Source organism: Mobula hypostoma, chromosome 10 (assembly GCF_963921235.1).
Source record: "Mobula hypostoma chromosome 10, sMobHyp1.1, whole genome shotgun sequence".
NCBI lineage: Eukaryota > Metazoa > Chordata > Chondrichthyes > Myliobatiformes > Myliobatidae > Mobula > Mobula hypostoma.
The window spans coordinates 113,300,853-113,325,555 of NC_086106.1; the positions used below are offsets into that span (position 1 = coordinate 113,300,853).

General features: G+C 43.1%; 1 protein-coding gene across 1 annotated transcript in view; it reads right to left on the reverse strand.

Annotated features, from left to right (window-relative positions):
* Positions 1-20,448, reverse strand: part of eda (ectodysplasin A) — a 282,871-nt gene extending 262,423 nt beyond the window's left edge. Inside the window, exon 1 of the mRNA XM_063059824.1 lies at positions 20,155-20,448. Within this exon, the coding sequence (XP_062915894.1) occupies positions 20,155-20,448 (294 nt within the window). The remainder of the gene's footprint in view (positions 1-20,154) is intronic.
* Between the last annotated feature and the right edge of the window lie 4,255 nt (positions 20,449-24,703).

Below are 24,703 nucleotides of genomic sequence, written 5' to 3' on the forward strand. Positions count from 1 at the left end.
TTCGGCCCGAAACTTCGGAGAGAGAATTGTCAGCATTTCAGGTCAAAATCTTGCATCAGGACTAAAGGAGGGTTTTGACCCAAAATGTTTACAATTCCCTCAACACCCACCCACTCCGACCCCCAGAGATGCTGTTTAAATAATGTGCCAATGCCCAGGGATAGGAAGTGCACAAAAATTAGTGGATACAGTCCAGTACATCACAGGTGGAGCCCTCTTCATCACTGAGTACACTTACATGGAGCACTGCCACAACACAGCAGCTCTGACCCAATCATCTACCACATTATACAAGCTGATGTTTTGGGCCAAGACCTTTCTTCAGGACTCCTAAAGGAGGTGGATCTCAGCCCAAAACATTTATTTCCACAGATGCTGCCTGGCTTGCTGAGTTCTTCCAGTATTTGTGTGTGTTGCCTTGGGTTTCCAGCAACTGCAGAATTCCTTGTGCTTAAGTTATAAAAGCCTCCATGCCTGGAAGTGTTGATGCAAGAAACAGATTTAGCCAGGACAGAAGCATTAGCATCCATGTGGAGAATATACTTCCTGCTGCCAGCAGGCCTCAGGCTACATCATGACTTAATTCCAGGGAACTATCCATAAACCAGCTTTCCACAAGTCCGAAACAAATCATTTCAATCAGGGTCGATTAGCGTGAACATTTGCTTTTGTCTTCCAACTGATACAGCTAATATTGATGCCTTAAAAGTATCAATGGATGCTACACAGTTTTTATAAAGCATTTTACAAGTGAAAATAGATGGACTTACCAGTTTCCAAAATCAATATCTTAAGTGCTTGTGAACCAGCAACTACATTAAAACAGTTTGAGTGCTGCCAGGATGTCACATTAAGCAGATTTTATTGAAAACTGATTGTTTATTGAATGTATTCATTTTATTCAGAGATACAGCACAGTAACAGGCCTCTCCATTCCAATGAGCCCACCATTCAATTACACCCATGTGATTAATTAACCTACTGCTCCATATGTATTTGGAATGTGGAGGAAACCTGAGCACCCGGAGGAAACCTACACAGTCACAGAACGTACAAACGCCTTGCACTCACAGCTATACTACCAAATAAGTAGCTTCTAATTCATTCTATAACTCCTGAAGATGTTTGTGTTTCTGTAACTAACTTTCTTATCTTGAGAAATCCTTGAGATATTTATGGGAAATTTCGGCTAACATGGGACTTCCCCAGTCTGACCAAGGAGTGGCTGCATTTGAACTCAAAGAGACGGCGAGACCTGCGCCACAGGGAAGAAGATACATGAATTCCCAGAGTCTAAGTCAATAAATCTACATCAGAGTGCAACCTCTGATCCATGCACCAGACAAACTCAGTTTCCCTCCTGGGTCCTTGACCTATAGCATCAACACTGAGAGGAAGAAAGAAATATATTCAGGTATTTATTCAGACAGGGAATTCAAGAGCAAAGTCAAAGTCAAAATAAAAAAAGTATAAGCAAAGTACACATGCGTTACCATATATTACTTAAAATTCATTTGTGTAGACATTTACAGGGAAAGAAATACAAATAAATGTATGAACTATAAATAGACAAAAATCAAATGACAAACTGCAAATCATGCTATATGACTCTACAGCGACATGTTATTTTCACTTAACCTGATATTTGAATTTATTTACTTCCAATCTGCAGATTTACAATCTGCGCCTTATAAGGCATGAAAATGCCCGACGCAGGCCTCTCATGGTCTGGGTCGACGTTCCCCCTTATTTAGTTCTCACATCTGTCCCATAACGTGAGGGAGTAAATATCTTTGTGTTATGACTCTGCTGCAATGTAAAGATATGTGAATTTATAAGTCTAATGGCTTGTAGAAAGAAGCCTGTTGGGCCCGGCTTTAATGCTGTGGTACCATTTGACAGACGGAAGCAGCTGAAACAGTTTATGGTTTGGGTGACTGGTGTCCCCGATGAACTTCCAGGCCTTCTTTCTGCACCTGCTGCTATAAATATCCTCAATGGAGGGAAATTCACACACACAGATGCCCTGGGCTGTCTGTACCACTCTCTGCAGCGCCTAGCAACCGAGGTTGGTGCAGTTCCTGTTCTAGGCAGTGATACAGCCAGTCAGTATGCTCACAATGGTGCTCCTGTAGAAGGCCTCGAGGATCTGGGGGCTCATGCTGAACTTCTTCAGTTACCTGAGGTGGAAGAGACGCTGCTGTGCTTTTTTTTTTGCCACAAAGCCTGTGTGTACTGTCCAGGTCAGATCTTTGGTGATGTGTATACCGAGGTACTTGAAGCTACTCACCCTCTCAACTGCAGACCCATTGATGTTGATCACAGCAAGCCTGTCTCTGTTCTTCCTGTAATCCACAATCAGCTCTTTTGTTTTTTGGACATTGAAGGAGAAGTTAATATCTTGGCACCACTGTGTCAGGGTGTCAGCCACTCCTCTGTAGGTTGTCTCATCACCGCTAGAAATAAGGCCGATCAAAGTCATGCCGTCTATGAATTTCATCAGCAGATTGGAGCTGTGTGTGGCAACACAATCCTGGGTGCAAAGGGAGTAGAGGAGGGGACTCAGGACACAACTCCGGGGGGCACCTGTGTTGAGGGTCAGAGAGGCAGAGGCAAGGGAGCCCATCGTTACCACCTGTTGGCAATCCAATAGGAAGCCCAGGATCCAGTATCACAAGGTGGTGTGCAGGCCAGGGTCCCCAAGTTTCCTGTCGGCTGGAGGGAATTATGTTGAATGCTGAAGTGTAGTCCAGGAACAGTATTCTAACATATGCATCCCTCTTCTCCAGATGAGTGAGGACAGTGTGTAGTGCTGTGGTTAAGGCATTATCAGTTGACCGGTTCCATTGGTAGGCAAACTGTAGGGGGTCCAGTGTGGGTGGTAACACGCTGCAGATGTAGTCTTTAACCAGCCTCTCAAAGCATTTGCTTATAATTGAGGTGAGTGCGACAGAGTGCCAATCGTTCAGGCATGCTACCTTGGTTTTCTTAGGTATAGCAATAATGGTGGATGATTTGAAACAGGACAGCACTACACACTGGGAGAAGGAGAGGTTAAAAATGTCTACCAGTAAGCCATTCTGCACACATTGAGGAGAATGTAGCTGTTGACAGATTGGAATGTTCTATGTACCTCAGCCTCAGCAATGACCAAGGTGCAAGTCTCGTCAGCAGCTCTGCTCAGGAGTTCAGACAGACTTGTCAACCTCGAATCGAACGTTAAAAAAAACATTTAGCTCATCGGGGAGTGAGGCAGCAACGTTGGCTGTACTGCTGTGTTTTCTCTCGAGTTCCGTGATAGCGTGCGGTCCTTGCCGTGCTCTACGCGTGTCATTGTCACAACGTTGTGACTGAATTTTATCCGTGTTGCCATTATTCCACCTTGATGGCGGTACGCATAGTGGCCTCTCGAGCTCCTGTTGTTCTCCGGAGGTGAAGATTTTATCCCTAGCTCTGAGAGCAACACGCACTGAACTATTTATCCAAGGCACACCCAAACAAACCTGGACCGATATTTGGTGAACAGTATCTTCAATGCACTTCTGAATGGAGCTTGTGACCAGCTCCATGTATTCGTAGATGTTCCTCAGCTCGAAATCCCTCCCAGGTGACATTATCAAAGCAGTCTTGTAACATTGAGCCTGATTGGTTGGATCAGCAGTGCATAGTTTTCACCATGGCCGCATCCTGTTACAGTTTCTGCCTGTAGGTGGGCAGGAGCAAGATGGAGGAGAGGTCAGACTTTCCAAACGGAGGGCGGAGAAGTGCTTTGCAGGTGTTGTGGAAGGGACAGTAGCAGTAGTCGAGTATGCTTCTTCTCCGTGTGCTCACCTCGATGTTCTGCCAGCACATCGGGTAAGCTCTGAGTGTGTGGTTTTATGGATATTGATGGTTTTGTGTAGTTCATTGAGAGCCAGGTTGATATTGGCCTGTGGTGGGATGTACACAGCTGTAATAATAACAGACATGAATTCGCTAGGCAACCAGAAAGGTCAGCATAGCAGCATAAGGCATTCCAGATCTGGGGAGCAAAAGGATTTGAGGGTGTGTGCACTAACTGGGTCGCACCATGAAACATACTCCCCCACCTTTACTTTTCCCAGTGCAGTCTTTAGACCTGTCTGCTCGGAACACAGAGAACACAATGGGTTCGACGGCTTGGTCTGATACCTCCTCTGACAACCAGGTTTCAGTAAGGCATATGTTACAGTGTTTTGTTTCCCATTGGTAGGAGATTATGGCTCTCAGCTCACACAGCTTGTTGTGCAGGGACTATATGCTGGCCATCACTGCCAAAAAAATTCCTTCAAAGCTTAATTCATAAAATCTAGCAATTGATCTGCATGCACTAATAATGCCATCATTTACATAGAACTTTTAACACAGAAACCATTACCAGAGATATTTAAATAGGGGAGGCTTGAAACAATACAGTTAAATTCTCTGGAGAATAAGACTAGTAGGCTAGTGATGAATACAGCAAGTAGGGGTTACTGCAGGGCAATAGTGTGGGATTGAGCTCTCATTTTAATAAAAGATGTGCAAGCCACTGACCTGAAACTTTACACGTTTTTTTTCTTTCAGATGATGTTTGATCTGCTGAGCTTTTATACTATTTCTTTCCAATTTTAGCTTAATAAATCAAGGTTTTGTTGACAGAGTGCACAAGGCTTTCAGGTTGAGGTATCCACTGAGCTGAAAAACATTACAGAGGTGAGAGTTGACACTTTGTGTGTATGCTGCTCGTTCCCTTGGATAAGATGCAGAGAGTTAACCCTCCCCCCTCCAATGGATTCAGCTCTGATATTAGCCTCTATTCTGTTCCATTGACATCCACAAAATCAGAGGAATGAATATATCCAGCACTGAAATGAATGCAAGGCATTGGACTCAGGCCATCTTTGCCAGTTCTATAAATTTTATTGTCACGTAGCAATAATAAGTATCAATTCCTTGTCAATAGCTTCTGCTCCTGACCAGTAAAAGTACAAGTGCATGTCCCACCCAAAAGCAACAAGGTCCGGGAAGCAGATGGTGCCTCCGCACTATCTCATCGATGATAAGGAGGGCGCAGAAAGAGACGTTGATGACTATGTAGGTGCTATTTCCTGCATTGATTCAGAACTTTTTCTTGTAAATTTCCACTCTGCTCTCACTTCCATTTACCCATCTCTGACTCCTCGCTTCCTTTTCTGCATCTCCCTGTTTACATCACACCATAAAAACATAGAATTGGGCCATTCAGCCCATCGAGTCTGCTCTGCCATTCCATCATGTCTGATTTTCCCCCTCAACCCCATTCCCCTATCTTCGACCCATAACGTTTGAAACCCTGACTAATCAAGAACATATCGATCTCTGCTTTAAATATACCCATTGATTATGGCCTCCACATATTCACCAGCAACTGGCTAAAGAAATCCCCCCTCTTCTCTAACAGGAGAAAATCTGCAGATGCGGGAAATGCAAGCAGCACACACAAAATGCTGGAGGAACAGCAGGCCAGGAAGAATTTTGTGTGTGTTTCCCCCTCATCTCTGTTCTAAAGGGGCATCCCTCAAGTCTGAGGCTATGCCTTCTGGTCCTAGATTCTCCCAAGGGCTAGTAACAAAATTTCATGCTCTCTCCTTTTTCTTCTCCTACATCCACAGTTTCCTCTAATGAGACTTTCCATATGACACCTCTGAGCTTTCTTCCTGAACCTGGGTTCTCCTCTACCACAGAGCACTTGAATGCATCTCATCTATTCCATGCCCACTCTAGAGTGATAGCTCACTCTATTATCACTCCAACAGCCTTCACTTTCAATGGACATTCTGTGGATCATCCTTCATAAATTCCACCAGCTCCAACAAAATTCCACCTACAGGCATTTTCCTTTCCGCTCCCTTATCAGCATTTCAAAGATACTTTCCCTCTGTGATTTCATGGTCAACTCATTTAACTACATAAATCTCCTATGACATTTCAGCCATGACTGGATCATGGAAAATACTCAATGGGCTGAATGGCCTAATTCTGCTCCTATACATTATCTTCCCTGTGCAAGATGTGCTTTCACCTCTACCTTTCCCACAATCCAGTCCTTCCAGAACTTGTACTTTCTCTCCCCAGTCCAGAGTACTGCATTCAATGTTCTCAATCTGGTCTCCTGCACAATGGGGAAAAAACAACAAATGCAAATTGGGGTAATCACTTTGCAGAGCATCTGCATTTAGTCTGCAAAGATGACTCTGAACTTTCAGTTTCTTGTCACTTTTGATTCTCCGTTCCTTTGACAAAGTCCACATAGGAGGCTTGTCCAGAAGTTTACGGCGCTTGGCATCAGGATGAATTAGTAAAGTGGATTCAATATTGGCTTAGTGGAGTAGACAGAGTGTGATGGTGGGTAAGAGTGATAGTAGATGACAGTATCTCTTACTAGAGGCCTGTGACTAGTGGAGTGCCAAAGGGATCAGTGCTGGTTCAGCTTTTGTTTATCATCTATATTAATGATCTAGATAACAATGTGGTAAAGGGAATCAAACAGATTTATGGATAACACCAAGAATGGAGACATAGTGGACAGTGAGTAAAGTTATCAAAGCTTGCAACGTGATCTGGACCAGCTGGAAAAATGGACTGAAAAGTGACAGGTGGAATTTAATGCAGACAAGTACGAGTTGTTGCACTTTGGTAGAACCAACCAAGGTAGGTCTTGCACAGTGAACGGTAGGGCACTGAGAAGTGCGGTACAACAAAGGGATATGGGAATATAGATCTATTAATCTTTGAGAGTGGCATCACAGGTAGATCGGGTTGCAAAAAGACCTTTTGGTACACTGGCTGGCCTTCATAAATCACAGGAGTTGCAACGTAATGTCGAAGTTGTACAAGTTGTTGATGAGACCAAATCTGGAGTATTGTGTGCAGTTCTGGTCACCCAACTACAGGAAAATTATCAATAATATTCAAAGAGTACATTGTATTTACAAAGATGTTGCTGGGATGAGGACCCGAGTAATAGGGAAACAAGGACTTTATTGCCTGGAGTGTAGGAGAATTGGGGGAAATTTGATAAAGGTACACAAATTTATGAGGGGTATATATAGGGCAAGTTCATGCAGGCTTTTTCCCCCTGGTTGGGTGAGACTAAAACTAGAAATCACAGGTTAAGGGTGAAAGGTGAAATATTTAAGGAGAACCTGAGGGCAAACTTCTTCACTCAGGGAATGTCAAGAGTGTGGAATGAGCTGCCAGGAGAAATGGTGGATCAGGTTCAAATACAACATGCAAGAGAAGTTTGGATAAGTACGTGGATGGAGAGGCTGTGGCCAACGTGTAGGTCAGAATAGGAGTTCACTATGGATTAGATGGCTGATTCTGTGCTGTGGTGCTCTATGATCTTATGCCCTTCATGTTTCCTAAACTGACTTGCTGTGAATCATAATGACTACATTTCAAAAAGGAATCCATGCACTGAAAGGTACTTTGCAAAGTGGCGAGGCAACTACATAAAGGCAAGTCCACAAATTAACTCTTACCTCCACCTCCAACGGGATCCCACAACTAAGCACATCTTTCCCTACCCCTCTCTTTCTGCTTTCCGCAGGGATCGCTCCCTACGCAACTCCCTTGTCCATTAGTCCCCCCCCATCCCTTCCCACCGATCTCCCACCCGGCACTTATCCTTGTAAGTAGAACAAGTGTTACACATGCCTTTATACTTCCTCCCTCACCACCATTCAGGGTCCCAGACAGTCCTTCCAGGTGAGGTGACACTTCACCTGTGAGTCGGCTGGGGTGATATACTGTGTCCAGTGCTCCCGATGCGGCCTTCTAAATATTGGCGAGTCCCAACACTGAACACCTACGCTCTGTCTGCCACAGAAAGCAGGATCTCCCAGTGGCCACACATTTTAATTCCACGCCTCATTCCCATTTTTGATATATCTATCCACGGCCTCCTCTACTGTCAAGATGAAGCCACACTCAGGTTGGAGGAACAACACCTTATATTTCATCTGGGTAGCCTCCAACCTGATGACAAGAACACTGACTTCTCTAACTTCCGTTAATGTCCCACCTCCCCTTCGTACCCCATCCCTTATTTATTTATTCCTTTTTCCTCCCCCCTCTCCTTTTTCTCTTTGTCCCTCTCACAATAACTCCTTGCCTGCTCTCCATCTTCCTCAGGTTCTCCCCTCCCTCTTTCTTCCTTCCTAGGCATCCCGTCCCATGATCCTCTCCCTTCTCCAGCCTCGTATCCCTTTTGCCAATCAACTTTCCAGCTCTTAGCTCCATCCCTCCCTCTCCTGTCTTCTCCCATCATTTCGTATCTGCCCTGCCCCCTCTCAAATCTCTTACTATCTCTTCTTTCAGTTAGGCCTGACGAACAGTCTTGGCCCAAAATGTCGACTGTACCTCTTCCTATAGATGCTGCCTGTCCTGCTGCATTTACCAGCATTTTTTTTTTATGTGTGTTGCTTGAATTTCCAGCACCTGCAGATTTCCTCGTGTTTGCGTGAGAAATTCGTTTTTTCAGAATTCCATCAAGTCCATTCTTTACTTCTTGACTTAAAAGTTCCTGTGTTTTTCATTATTGATTCTGGCTTATTGGTGTGTGTTAGGTGGGCCAATACAGTGTACTGTAAGTAGCAAAATACATTCACCTAACACTGCCTTTGCACCCGCTAAAGCCAAACTAGCAACCCCACCCCACCCAACTTCCTTTTGGGTTACCTGGTTTATGTTATGCTGAAAAAGGGGAGAAGTTATATTTCTTAATGACTCCCAGGAGGGAACACAAAACATGAGAAAATTTGTTCATTTCCTATTCAGTAGTAAGGGAGGGAGTGTCATCTGTACAAAGCAAAAGCTTTTATACTGAGGATTTTTATGAAAGGAAAGATGTGTCTTTTTTGGAAAGTTAGATCTGCCTCTCTCAGTAATTAATGAATGCATCTATGAAACTTTAAGAAAGGCAGAGTGGGGGCTGGGGAGAAGAGGGGGAAGTGTATTGAACATAAGGGACTTAAGAGATGTAGCTTCACAGTATCACCCAATTCCTGAAATGGCTATCATCGAATGTAATCTAGGCTGCTGTGGAATAATCTGCAATATAATTATAACACAATTTAAGCAAACAAACACATATGGTAGAGTTGAAAACATTATCACAGTACTGGACCATTGCTGTGAACATCATCCCTTACACTTGAAACAATTACTGTTATTTATTTTAAACCTAGCACTGTTACTTACCTCGTGGGTATCTTGTAACTGTCTTATGACCATGATGTAATGGAGTATCTTGCAAGCATGATGTAATTGTCTTGTGATGGTGGGGTGATGTAATTTTCCCTGCCAGTGTGAGGTCACATGATGTAATTTTCCCGCCAGTGAGATCACATGATGACATGTTCCAACAGGTATGTAAAGGGAAAACCCTGTTGTCACATGGTTAATTCGTTAGTTAGTTCGTCAGTTAATTCGTCAGTTAGTTTTGCTGCGTATTTGTCTCATGAAGCAGTTTTGTTTGAAAGTGGAGTTTTACTTTCTATTGTAAGGTAAAAACGTTGTGCCGGCAGTTTCGCCAATCTCTGCCAGTTCTTGTTTGTTGCACCTTTGTATTACCTTTACAGTCTAGTACTGGAGAGTGAAGACCTTACCAAAGTACGGGAACCTGAAAGACTGAGTAAAGTTGGTGTCGTTCAGTGGTTTTATAAAGGATCGAGCTTATTGAATCTTCGTTCAGGAAAAGTGGCCTGCATCTGAGATAACCCCTGCAAGATCAAGAAGGTTTGTGTAGTGTTCACCCTCCAGGAATAAAGTCAGTTCCTTTAAGCCGTTTTATTTCCTTCGTCGTGAATCTTTCGGACAAGGCATCCCTCTGCTGGGATCAGCAGTAACGTCACTTCTTCAAAGAAATCAGTTTTCAGGGAAGTTTCTCCTTACTGACTGTATAGATCACTTGGACTTTTGAATTTACCACTTTAAGACTGTGTTCAAATTTACCACTTTAAGAACTGTTCCAGAGTTTGGCTGTTTGTTAAATTGCCGTGTAGCAGTTAACTTCCAGTTAAGTTAGTCGTTTGTTTACTTTTGTTGAGCAGAGTTTAATAAATGTTTATGTTTGTTTATAAAACCTGACTCAATGCTATATTCATTGTTGCTGATGACATAACAGTACTAACCACTGAACCTAGTTGAGAGACAGATCTCTCAGTAGGTGAGACATTGACCACAACTCCCTGATCTTTAGCTTAGCCTTGGACAGGGATAAGGAGCAGTTGTTAGGGAAAGCATTTAATTGTGGAGGGCAAATTGTGATGCTATTAGGCAGGAATTTGGGAGTATAAATTGCGAACAGGTCTACTCAGGGAAACGTATGATGGAAATGTGGAAGTATAGAGGGAGCACTTGCATGAGTTTGGTATAGGTTTGTCCTACTGAGACAGGGAAAAGATGATAGGCTGAAGGAACCGTGTAAAGAAAAAAAAAGACCACACGAGCATTGCGATCAGTTCTGGTCTCTTCATTATAGAAATGTGGAAGCTTTAGAAAGGTGGCAGAGGACATTTACCAGGGTGCTGCCTGGATTAGAGATTGTGTTTTGTGAGGAGAGACAGGGCTTTTCTCTTTGAAGCAAAGGAGGAAGAGTGGCGACTTGATAGAGGTGTACAAGGTGATAAGAGGCATATATAAAGTGGACAACCAGCTCTTTTCTCCCCAGGTCAGCAATGGCCTATGAGGGCATAACTTTAGGGTGACTGGACAATAGTACAAAGGGGAAAGCCACTGGTAGGTTGTTTTTTTTAAAACAAAAGTGGTAAATGAATGGAACACACCGCCGGGTTAGTTGTGGAGAGAGACACATTAGAGACATTTTAGAGACTTAGAGAGGCACATGGATGACAGAAAAATGTAGGAGGAAAGGATTAAATTGATCTTAGAGTGGGTTAAAAGATCAGCACAATATGGTGGGCCAAAGGGCCTGTATTCAGCTGTACTGTTCTATGTGCTTTACAAAAGTCTAGGCATGTACAGTGGCATGCGAAAGTCTGGGCACCCCTGTCAAAATTTCTGTTACTGTGAATAGTTAAGTGAGTAGAAGATGAACTGATCTCCAAAAGTCAAAATTAAAGATGAAACATTCTTTTCAACATTTTAAGCAAGATTAGTGTATTATTTTTGTTTTGAGGAATTTTAGAGTGAAAAAAAGGAAAGGAGCACCATGCAAAAGTTTGGGCACCCCAAGAGATTTGAGCTCTCAGAGAACTTTTACCAAGGTCTCAGACCTTATTTAGCTAGTTAGGGCTATGGCTTGTTCACAGTCATTGTTAGGAAAGGCCAGGTGATGCAAATTTCGAAGCTTTATAAATACCCTGACTCCTCAAACTTTGTCTCAACAATCAGCAGCCATGGGCTCTTCTAAGCAGCTGCCTAGCACTCTGAAAATTAAAATAAATGATGCCCACAAAGCAGAAGGCTATAAGAAGATAGCAAAGCATTTTCAGTTAGCCGTTTCCTCAGTTCGTAATGTAATTGAGAAATGGCATTTAACAGGAACAGTGGAGGTCAAGTTGAGGTCTGGAAGACCAAAAAAACTTTCTGAGAGAACTGCTCGTAGGATTGCTGGAAAGGCAAATCAAAACCCCCGTTTCACTGCAAGAAACCTTCAGGAAGATTTAGCAGAGTCTGGAGTGGTGGTACACTGTTCTACTGTGCAGCGACACCTGCACAAATATGACCTTCATGGAAGAGTCATCAGAAGAAAACCTTTCCTGCGTCCTCACCACAAAATTCAGCGTCAGAAGTTTGCAAAGGAACATCTAGACAAGCCTGATGTATTTTGGAAACAAGTGCTGTGGAATGATGAAGTTAAAATAGTACTTTTTGGCCACAATGAGCAAAGGTATGTTTGGAGAAAAAAGGGTGGAGAATTTCATGAAAAGAACACCTCTCCAACTGTTAAGCACGGGGGTGGATCGATCATGCTTTGGGCTTGTGTTGCACCCAGTGGCAAAGGAAACATTTCACTGGTAGAGGGAAGAATGAATTCAATTAAATACCAGCAAATTCTGGAAGCAAACATCACACCGTCTGTAAAAAAAGCTGAAGATGAAAAGAGGATGGCTTCTAAAACAGGATAATGATCCTAAACACACCTCAAAATCCACAATGAACTACCTCAAGAGGCGCAAGCTGAAGGTTTTGCCATGACCCTCACAGACCCCCGACCTAAACATCATCGAGAATCTGTGGATAGACCTCAAGAGAGCAGTGCATGCAAGATGACCCGAGAATCTCACAAAACTAGAAGCCTTTTGCAAGGAAGAATGGGTGAAAAGCCCCCAAACAAGAATTGAAAGACTCTTAGCTGGCTACAGAAAGCATTTAAAAGCTGTGATACTTGCCAAAGGGGGTGTTACTAAGTACTGACCATGCAGGGTGCCCAAACATTTGCTTCAGGCCCTTTTCCTTTTCTGTTATTTTGAAACTGCAAAAGATGGAAATAATAAAGTAATCTTGCTTAAAATATTAAAGAAATGTGTCATCTTTAACTTTGTGCCTTTTGGAAATTAGGTCATCTTTTACTCACTAGCTATTCACAGTAACAGAGATTTTGATCAGGGGTGCCCAAACTTTTGTATGCCACTGTACTTGAACCGGAAATAAACATGAATTCCTGATGGAACTCAAAGGGCCAGGTAGCACTTCTTCATCTGAACTGTCTTCTCGATGGTTCACTTCCCTCTTCAGACACTGCCTGACACAATGAGTTCCTCCAGCTGCCCACTTGTACCTCAGATGCCAGCCTCTGCTGATACCTATGCCTGTAAGTTCTTGAATCTCCAAGGTTTAGAAGGGTAAATGGGATTAGTGCAGAATGGTTGACACGGAAACAAGGCTGAAGGCTTCGTTTCTGTCCTGTACAATCCTCAGATAGTTATATCCTTCCATTGTGCTCTGTGACTTTAATTACTCCAACCCTGTGGCTTTGCTTGACAGCTCAGGCCCTGCATTGTGGACTTTGCTTTGTGAAGCAAGATGAGCCACGTGCAGCCACAAGAGTCACCATGCCCACAACTTACTAAATCTAATTTCTTCGTCTTTTGGAATGTAGGAGAAAACCGGAGCACCCAGAGAAAACCCATGCAGTCGGAGGGAGAATGTACAAACTTCTTACAGACTGTAGCAGAAATTAAACCCCAATCTCATAGCTGCCAGTATACCCCCATAATCTACAACACTGACAAAAGTTTCACTTTACATTCCTATGTCAAATTACCCTCGGGAAAAGATCATATGAAATAAATTAGGATGGTTTACTATTCTAAATGAACATTATTAATAAAAGATACTGTCGTTAATAACCTTGTCTGTTGAACATCTAAATCACATGGTTTAAAGAATGATCTATTAACTTGTATAGCAACACATATCAAAGTTGCTGGTGAACGCAGCAGGCCAGGCAGCATCTCTAGGAAGAGGTACAGTCGATGTTTCGGGCCGAGACCCTTCGTCAGGACTAACTGAAGGAAGAGCTAGACAGTAAACAAAAGTTATATCAATATACACAACATACAAACATACAAATGCTCACATTTAAAATAGCTGAATTGATGTGTCCCTTCATATTTCAGGCATTACAATTGAGGTTTCAGCACATTGCTATTTGGAAAATGTGCATCAAATGTTTCAGTGAACCAAACTGAAACAGATTGTTTTGTTCAGAAATTTATTTGAAGACACTGTCAAGGTTACAAATGATACTATTAATGAAGGTGGATCAATGATTGTTCAAAGCAAATCTATTATCAAAGTATATGCTGTATATGCCACTACATACTCCCTTGAGATTCATTTTCTAGTGGGCATTCATAGTAAACACAAAGAGACAATAGAATCAATGTAAAACTGCAAAGATGGACGAACAACCAATATGCAAAAGACAAACTGTGCAAATACAAAAAATGCATAATAATCATAATAATTAATGTTGCAAACACAAGGTGTAGAGTCCTTGAACCGAGTCCATAGGTTGTGGAATCAGTTCAATGTTGGGGTGAGTGAAGTTAACCACTCTGGTTCAGGGATAATAACTAGTGGTATAGGACCCAAGGCTTCTGCAACTCCTTGCTCCTGCACGGTGGGGGTCCTTGGTGGCGGATACAGTTTTTCTGTGACAACGCTGCTTGCAGATGTGCTCAGTAGTCAGGAGGGCTTTACCTATGATGAACTGGGCAGTATCCCATCATTGTTAGCACTAATGATACAGGACAGCGACTCCAGGCACTGAAGGCATACTACTCAGCCCAGACACTGGTAGGGAGCAATGGGGACATTAGTGATCCTGGATTTTGAAGGAAATCAAAATGGAATCTGTTGCAAATGCATAATTGATCAGGCACTGTTTGTGAAGAGAGGATCAGTCAATGTTTCACACTGGAATGTCTTTGCCAGACCTCCAACCTGAAAAGTTGCCTGTTTCCTGTTCCACATTTCTATCAAACACTTTATATCCTCAGGATATTCCAAGGTGTCTCAAAGTATTTTTGATACCTGAAGTAAACTGAAGTCCAACAAAATTAACAACCTGCATAAAACAGCAATGATGTCAATGACCAGGCAATCTAGTTATTAATGAATCAAACTGAGGAATGTTAAATGTATCTATTGCATGGGCTTCTTCATCACTTTCTATACATTCTTCTTAAAGTGGATCAGGAAGTGGAAGTCGGAACAACAGCAGTACTCATTGAGGGGTCAGTGTGGAAAGGATGAGCAGCTTCAACTTCCTGGGTATCAGCTTCTCACCTTAGACCAATATACTGATGCCATCACAACATTACGTCATTAAGAGTTTGAGATTTGGTACGTCAAAGACTCCTTCTGCAGATGTATAGTGGAGAGCATTTGATTTGTTGCACCACAATGAGGATTACAAGAGGCTGCAAAGGATTATAAACTCAGCCCACAATTCTTACTCTCACTGAGCACATCTTCAAGAGGCAGTGTCTCAAGAAGGCAGCATTCGTCAATCAGGCCCCTCACCACCCTGGACACGCCCTCTTCTCATTATTAGCGTCAGGGAGGAGGTGCAGAAGCTGAAGACTCACACTCAATGTTTTAAGAGCAGGTTCTTCCATCTACCATCAGATTTCAGAACGATGTATGAACTTGTGAACATCACCGCGTTACTCGCCTGTTGCACTATTTTACACTTATTTTTGTAACAAACTAATTTTATGTCCCGCACTGCTTCCGCGAAACAACAAATTTTACGACATATGCTAGTGACAATAATCCAATTCTGACCTTCTGTTCTGACGTGCTTGCAGAGTGAATCAAGCATGAATTCACCTACAATGTTGTCTATGCACCAACAGCTATGTGATTAGGTTGGTCAGGGTCGACCATGGAAGTTCCATCTTAGCTGTGTAGATATGCAAGCACGGGCAGTACCACCTGGAGAGGAAGCTGTTGACCACATAGCAAGATCTCCCTCTCCATGCATCTGACGAGCCCAAAGGAACGGCAGGGACCGATACATTGGGATAAAATCTGAAACTTCAGAACAGCGATACAGAAAGAAAAATGAAAGCAGAAAATACTGGTAATATTCAGCAGGTCACCGGCAGAGAGGAAAACAATGTAATCACCTCAGTTAGTGACACTGTTCAAACGTCATTCCTTGAGTTCGGTACTCTCCTTCGAATTTTTCCTACTCCTCTTAAAAATATTGTGACTTCTCGTCTTCAATAATTATTTAAAAAAAAAATGATTTACAATCTCCAGCAAGTAAAACATCATACCAAATGTGGGTGAAAGTTCTCATAAAATCAAGTTATTTGAAATCTGTCTTAATGACTGCTATTAATCAATTTTCACAAAATCCAATTTACTTTGTTTATCAAATACAAGTCTATTATTTATAACATAGTTTCCCCCATCTATTTCTTGAAATGCAGTAACCTTTCTCTGGGTGAAGTTCTCTCATTTACAACGACCTTTCAATAAAGTGATTTCCTATTGTGTTGGGTCAACTTTCCTCCTGTTATTTAAGCTGTCTTCAATCTATTAATTCTCCCGCCAACACTCTGGGTCTACAACATTTTCTCTCCTCTTTCCATTTCTGATGAAAGATCCAAAACATGTCTATATTCTCAGATACATCTTGGCCTGCTGTGTAGTTCCAGCATTTCCTGCCTTTATTACAGTATCTTGCACAAGTGAGGATTTCTTTCTCATTATTGCTGTGCACCTTAGCTACCGCTGATCTTATTTTCAACCACTATCTATCTATGCCTCTTGCAACAGAAACCACTTTACAAGAGTTACCCTCCCTTACTTGAGGGCCATAACTGCAGTACTGCCGAACTATTTCCCACAACATCCCCTGTGCAAATTGGGTTTTGATCAGGACTACTTGTATTAATTTTGCCTCAGAAGATTAAGCATTGATTTTATCAGTGAGGTAATTTAATCAAAATATCATTCTGTTGATTTACTGCCAAACCCTTCTAGCGGAAGCCTGTTAAGTCCGGAGGAGTTAAGCATCTCAAAAGAGTTAAACATCTTCTACTCCAATAATTACACAACCACAGAACAGCCTTCAACAATGTACGCTTATTCAACCTAAGCTCAAGAGATTCTGCCATTGCTGGAAGTTCAGAGCAACAGACGCACAAAATGCTGGAGGAACTCAGGCCAGACAGCATCTGTGGAATTTAATAAATTGTCCATTTTACGGGCTGAGACCCTTCTTCGGTACAGGAGAGGAAGATGCTGGAATAAGGTCCGGGGGGAGGGAAGGAGTACAAGCTTTAAGGTGATAGGTGAAGCCAGGTGGGTTGTGGAGGGTGGATGAAGTAAGAAACTGGGAGGTGATGGGGAAAGGGCCGGAGAAGAAGGAATCTGACATGAGAGAAGAGTGGACCACAGAAAAAGTTGTTCACAATTTTTGTTTACTCTAAATGCCTGTGATTGCATTGATCTGCTACAGTCTGTCAACATGTAGTTGTGCCAAGTAACCTCAGAAATAGCAAGTTATTGTCTGTACATCACACAGATCTCATTCCTTCACCTTAGTGGGATTAACACCACGTATATGCTCTCAGATGTGGATTCCTGCAATTAGCAACTCTGAAAACTTGAAAATATCTCCAAAATAAGAAGCATAAAAAAAATTGCTAAAACAAAGTAAATCGTAGGGCATCATTTTTCTGTAATTAAAAATCTTTGCAACTCTGAACATTGTTTTTACTTTCAAAAACTGAACATATCTAACATGGGACACTTTAGTATTTTTACACATATTTGGAGAAGAAAAATAACTAAAGTGTACAAGGAAAGGAGACTCTGGAGAATTAAGAGCAAACCAGCAACGGAGTGGTACGTTTCCTTTCTACTGTAATATTTGCTACAGCTGGAATGGTCTCTAACCCAGTTCCTGGCAGCTTCGACACCAAGATTCGGATGTGGTTTCTTTGAATGTTAGTGCAAGGAAATGGAGAAGCACAATGAAGCCTTGAGGTACAGTGTGGAGGCTCCCTTTTGTTCAGTTCTCTGGCAAGTTCATATATCAGTGTTTTCTTCTGTTGAGTAATTCAGTAAAAAGTTCCATGATGCTTCTTCCCCTCCCCCCTCCTTTCTCAAACAACCAAATCTTGCTGCATCCCAGATTTCTGCTGATCCTCCGTCTTAGGGCCATACAGTCATAGCGTTGCACAGAAAAACTGCCCCTTATGCCCATCAAGTCTATACAGACCATCTCAATTGCCTGCATTAACTCTGTATCCATATCCTGCTTTGCTTTGTCTATGTAAGTGCTTGTCTAGTTGACTCTTAAATGCAGTGACCATATCTGATATCTCCAATTCCTCTGGCAGCAAGTTCCCAATATCAGCCATTCTGGGTAGAAAAAAAAATGCTCTCCTCAAATCTCCTTTAATGCTCCTCCCTCTCCCCTTAAATCTATACCGCTACTATGACAGTAGAGTATCTGACCATCTAACTTTTCTGTGCCTCTTTTAAGCTGGTGTACTAACAAGTCAGTGCCCACCCCTGCTTCTTCAAGAGAAAACAAAGGCCGTATATCCAATCTCTCCTTATAACTAAAGTCCTCCACTCCGGGCAACCTTCTCTGCACAGGGTTCACATCCTTCCTGTAGTGTAGCAAGCAGAACAACCCCCACACACACACATTCCATGTGTTTCCTCAAGATCCAAATAAACTCCAAACTCTTATATTCTGTGCTCCGACCTATGTAGGAAAACATGGACAGAACACAGGACTTGAACCCAAAGATCTCTGTTCCTTAATGTCTTCCATTTACTGAGAAGTTATCCCTTTATTTCACTTCCCAAATTCCATTACCTCACATTTGCCAGGATTAAACTCTGCCCAACTCTCCATCCAAACTATATCATTATCCTTAGACAACCTTCCGCACTATTCACAGCTCTACCAACACCCGTGTCACCTGCATACTTACTAATCATACCCACTGCATTTAACATTCATATACATTACAAACAGTTCGCGTCTAAACACTGATCACTGTAGTACACCACGAGTCACAAGATTCAAACAAAAAAAAAGCATGCTTCATCGTTACTTGTCACCAAGCCACTTTTGGATCCAAACTGAGCCAGCTAGCCTGATGTCCACGTAACATTCTGAATCAACCAACCAAAAAGGCTTATCACATGCTTTTTTAAAGTCCATGCAGACAAAGTCTATTATCCTGCTTTCATCAATCTTTATCATCTCCTCAAATAATCCAGTCATATTAATAAGGCAGGACTGCCCCCGACCAACCCCCATCAGCCCCTGCCTTTCCAAATGTACATAAATCCTTCAACACACACAAAATGCTGGAGGAACTCAGCAGGTCAGGCAGCACCTATGGAAAATGAGTACAGGCCAGTAACGTTTCAGGCCAAAATGTCAACTGTAGTTATTTTCCATAGATGCTGCTGCCTGGCCTGCTGAGTTCCTCCAACACTTTGTGTGTGTTGCTCGGATTTCCAGCACCTGCAGATTTCCTCTGCTTTGTGATAAATCCTTGTCTTTTCTCCAATAATTTTCATACCACTGATAAACAACTCACTGGCTTGTGGTTACCAAGCTTACCCCTGCTTCCCTTCTTAAAAAAAGGGGGTGAAGAAAAGAACAATATCAATTGTGTAGTTTCCTAGCATCTCTGCAAAGGAACTTAGAGAAACAGCCTCTTGGCCCAGCAAGTTCATGTGACCTTCAACGCATCTATTTGTATTAAGTCTAACCAATCTCCTTTTATCCTCCTTAGACCCCCCTCCTCCCCGATTCTACCACGCGAGCTCAGGGCTATTTCACTATGGTTAACTTCCTAGCAACCCGCACCTCTTTGGGATGGGGATGGGGGACAAGATTGGAACACATAGGAAAGTGATGCAGGCACATGGGAGAAGGTGCAAACGCCACAGCGGGGAAGATTTAGCCCGGTTTACTGGAGCTATGAGACAGCAACTCGCCCAGCCCTTGTGCAAACCCTTTTCCATTTCTTTAAATGCTGCCTACGTTGACATCAGGTGAGTTTGCACCCACAGAGTTTGCATCCACGTCCGGAGGAGCTTCAAGGTCCTTTCCTCTTCACTCCTTCCAAAGTCCACATATTGGCATTTCTCCACGGAAACTGAGCCACTTTTCCAGAAAAACTGAGTAGCAAAAGTAAAAAAGAAACAACCCGACTTCTAGCTGGTTACACAAAAGGAGTATGTAATGGAGGAAAACAAAAGTGCCTGTCCGCGAGAAGGAATATCTGATGATGACAAGTTCTGGAGCCGGAGGATGGGAACATTCAAAAGGCGAACTAAAGCAAAGCTTAGAAAACGATTTAGAAATATTCCAATAAACGCTACGTTTCAATAAAATTGCAGTAACATTCCAAATGATTAAGTAAACCTCAGAGCTCGTTTTAAAGGAATTTCATGTGCAGTAGATTATTGATTGTTTTGATCATGGAAATTCCAATCTAATTGTATAAATGCTGCAAACAAATTACTTAGCTGAATAAAAGCCCACATCAAAAAGACTCTGAATTGCATTACTAAAGCTCCATTCAGAAAACACAGTGCCACATTCCAGGGACGGTGTCAGCAGATTGGGAAAGGGACCCCACTCACCTCGGGAGCGGCAGGAGCAGCTGATCGCGTTTCCCACTCAGGCTTGCTCTTAGGACGGGTACCATCCGGTGTTGGTGCGCCTGAAACCTCGCTCCTGCTCTGCAGCCTCAGTTCCCGTCTAACCTCGGATCGGAGATCCAAGTAGCAAACTAGAGTGACCAGGTGAAGGCACAGCGACAGCACAAAGAAACTCAGGAAGATACCACAGTTATTGCACTGCTTCCTGCAATTGCAAGTTTTGGAAAGGTTTTTCTCGCAGTTTAAAAGTTTTCCCTCGAAACTTTTCGTTGCCATTTTTAGAACTTACAAACCAAGAAGTTTTTTTTTAAATTCTAAAACACAAAATGTAATTGACTTTCTCTTAACTCCGATTTGTTCTCAGCAGCACCTTACTACGCTGAAGTCGCTCACAAGTGAGTGGTGGTCAATTCAGGGAGACTGACTGAGGCACATGTCGATCAAATCAGCAACAGCCCGCCTCACGATTGGCTCCGTTTCCCTATTGGTCAATTGTTCCGTCCATTAAGAGATCAATTCGGTGAACAATATTATTTTCAACTTCGTTCGGCGGGGATGAGGGCATTGATTTTGGAAAGAAGGTAAAGGTCAACGTGCATATTTTATTCGATATAAAATGCTTGCACGTCGACGTCAACCATGGAGTAAACCGGCGCAACTTTACAGGAAACCTTTGGGGAAAGAAAAGCTTTTTTTTGTTTACAAATGCACAATTAGCTGATGCGAATCGGACGAAAATGCATGGTCGCATCATTGGTGTGATCATTTTTGCGACTTCCGGAGCCTTTGTCCTGCGTCGAAGTGCTAAGTGACTCGATACCCAGCCTGTTACCAGCATACCATGCCCTATGCTGGGGAAACCGTGCAGCTAACTCCCCACATGCTGAGTTACAATTGTCTCTGAATATATAAAAATAAACATGCCGCAGGAATCATCTCAGATCAATTTTTCCTGCAGCTGCTTTAGGGCTGAGGTAAGTTATAATATAGCTGAGGAAAAAAAAGATTTTTAACATGCAGCACACACAAAATGCTGGACGAACTCAGCAGGACAGGCTGCATCTGCAGATTTCCTCTTGGTTATAATCTTTAACTTCAGCTGTTCTCCGTGTGGGCATTGGTATCTGCTAGCCTTTGTTGTCCTGGACAAGGTGAGTGCCCTTTTCCGCTGAAATCTATCTTGTGAAGGTATGACGAGTGTTATCCACATACAGTATTCTGAAGCTGAGTTTTGAAACATCATTCCCTCAACCACTGAAGCATGTGGAAGGTTGTGTATTTGCAAAGTTCTTTTAATACAGTACAGTAAGTTGCTGCACTAACTTGCCTCCAAATATTTAAGGCTCACAGTGAAGCTCTGAAACAATCTGAACCATTCCCTTAACTCAGAGAAACACTAGAACACCACAGCACAGTACAGGCCCTTCGGCCCTCTATGTGTGCCAACCCATATCCTCAAAAAAAGGTATTAAACCCACACTACCCTGTAACCCTCCATTTTTCTTTCATCCATGAACCTGTTCAAGAGGCTCTTAAATACCCCTAATGTTTTCTCCACCACCATCCCTGTCAAGTCATTCCAGGCACCCACAATCCTCTGCATAAAAAAACTTACCCCTGATGTCTCCCCTAAACTTCCCTCCCTTAACTTTGTACATATGCCCTCTGGTGTTTGCTATTCATGCCCTGGGAAACAGGTACTGGCTATCCACCCGGATCTATGCCTGTCATAATCTTGTAGATCTCTATCAAGTCCCCTCTCATCCTTCTACACTCCAAAGAGAAAAGTCGCAGCTCTGCTAACCTTGCCTCATAAGACTTGTTTTCCAACCAAGGCAACATCCTGGTAAATCTCCTCTGCACCCTCTCCATGGCTTCCACATCCTTCCTATAATGAGGTGACCAGAACTGAACACGATACTCTTAAGTGTGGTCTCACCAGAGATTTGTAGAGTTGCAACATGACCTCTCTACTCTTGAACTCAATCCCCCTATTAATGAAGCCTAGCATCCCATAGGCCTTCTTAACTATCCTATCAACCTGTGGATGTATGGATTTGAACCCCAAGGTCCCTCTTAAGTAACCGACCATTAACCCTGTACTCAGCCTTCTAGTTTCTCCTTCCAAAATGCATCACCTCACACTTATCCAGATTGAACTCCATCTGCCACTTTTCTGCCCAACTCTGCATCCTGTCTATATCCTCTTGTAACCTTTGACAACCTACAGCTCCATCCACAACTCCTCTAATCTTCGTGTTATCCGCAAACTTACTCACCCATCCTTCTGCCTCTTCATCCAGGTCATTTATAAAAATCACAGAGATCAGGGTCCCAGGACAGATCCTTGCGGCACTCCACTAGTCACCGACCTCCAAGAAGAATACTTTCCTTCTACTACTACCCTCTGCTTTCTTCCTGTAAGCCAATTTTTTATCCAAACAGCCAATGTTCTACTGATCCCATGCCTCATGACTTTCTGGATGAGTGTGTCATGGAGGACTTTGTCAAGTGCCTTGCTAAAATCCATGTAGACCACATCTACTGCCCAACCCTCATCAATTTCTTTTGTTACCTCTTCAAAAAATTCTTATCAGGTTCATGAGGCACAACCTTCCCTTCACAAAGCCATGTTGACTATCCTTGAGTAGACTGTACTTCTCCAAATGCTCGTAGATCCTATCTTTAAGAATCCTTTCCAATAGTTTGCATACCACCGACGCAAGACTCACCGGTCTATAATTCCCAGGATTCTCCCTATTAACTTTTTAAACAAGGGAACTACATTTGCCATTCTGCAATCCTCCAGCACCTCCCCTGCAGCCGAAGAGGATTCAAAGATCATAGCTACTGCTCCAGCTATCTCTTCTCTCACTTCCCACTGCAACCTGGGGTATATCACGTCCGGCCCTGGAGACTTATCAATCTTGATGTTTTTAAGAAGATCCAATACTTCTTCCTTCTTAATCTCCACATTGTCCAGCACACAGGCCTGTTCTATTTCGACCCCAATCCTTTTCGCTTGTGAATACTGAAGCCAAGTATTCATTTAGGACCTCCCCAACCTCCTTCGTCTCCAGGCACATGTTGCCTTCTTTATCCTTTAGTGGCCCCACCTTCATTCTTGTCATCCTTCTGTTCTTCACATACGCATAGAATGCATTGGGGTTCTCCTTAATCCTACATGCCAAGGCCTTCTCATGTCCCCATCAAGCTCTCCTAAGTCCTTTCTTAAGCGCCTTCCTGGCTACCCTATAATTCTCATGAGCCCCTCCTGCTTCCTGCTTCTTATATCTAACATACGCCTGCTTCCTCTTGACAAGTCGCTTCACATGTTTCGTCAGCCAGGGTTCCCTTTTCCTACCAATTTTTCCTTGTCTCACTGGGACAAACCTATCCTAAACCCAGCACAAGTGGTCCCTAAGCTTCCTCCACATTACTTCTGTGCTTTCACCCTTGAATATCTGTTTCCAATTTACTCTGGCTAGTTCCTGCCTCTTCCCTTCATAGTTAGGCGTTCCCTAGTTAAGCACTTGACCATTTTGTCTGTTTTTATCCTTTTTCATAGCTGTGCTGAAGCTAAGGGAGTTGTGGTCACTCTCACCAAAATGCTCCCCCACCAAGGTGTCTGCCACCTGACCAGGTTCATTACCCAGAACTAGATCCAGTATGGCCTCTACTCTCGTCGAACGGTCCACATACTGTGTCAGGAATCCTTCTTGAACACACCTGACAACTTCAGTCCCATCTATCCCCTTGCAGTCAGGAGGTGCCAGTCAATATGAGGGAAGTTGAAATCACCCATAACTACAACCCTGTATTTCCTGCACCATTCTAAAATCTGCCTGCTTATCTGCTCCTCGGTGTCCGAGGGGCTATTTGGGGGCCTATAGACTACTCCCAGCACAGTGATTGATCCCTTCTTATTTCTGACTTCCACCCACACCGACTCAGTGGTCACTCCCTCTGCAGCATCCTCCCTTTTTATAGCCATGATACTATTCCTGACCAGTATTTCTACTCCCCCTACTTTTCCACCTCCCATCCTATTCCTTTTAAAACACCTAGACCCCGGTACCTGCATCAGCCAATCCTGCCCTTCCCCCAGCCAAGTTTCAGTAACGACCATAACATCGTAGTACCACGTACTGATCCATGCTCTAAGTTCACATCCCCTTCATTCCTAACACTCCTCATGTTGAAGTAGACACATTTCAACCCCTCTAACTGGCTACATTTGTGTTTCGTCCCTGCCTGTCCTTCCTCACCAAATCCGAACACATAGCATCATGCCCTTGTCCTTCTACCCTAATCTCTGCACTCACATTCTAATTCCTACCCCCCTGCCCAACTAGTTCAAACCCTCCCCAACAACTCTAGCAATCCTGTCCGCCAGGATATTGGTCCCTTTCCAGTTCAGGTGCAGCCCGTCCTTTTTGTACAGGTCAGACCTTCTCCAGAAGAGATCCCAATCATCTAGAAATCTGAACCCCTGCCCCCTGCACCAACTCTTTAGCCACACATTCATCTG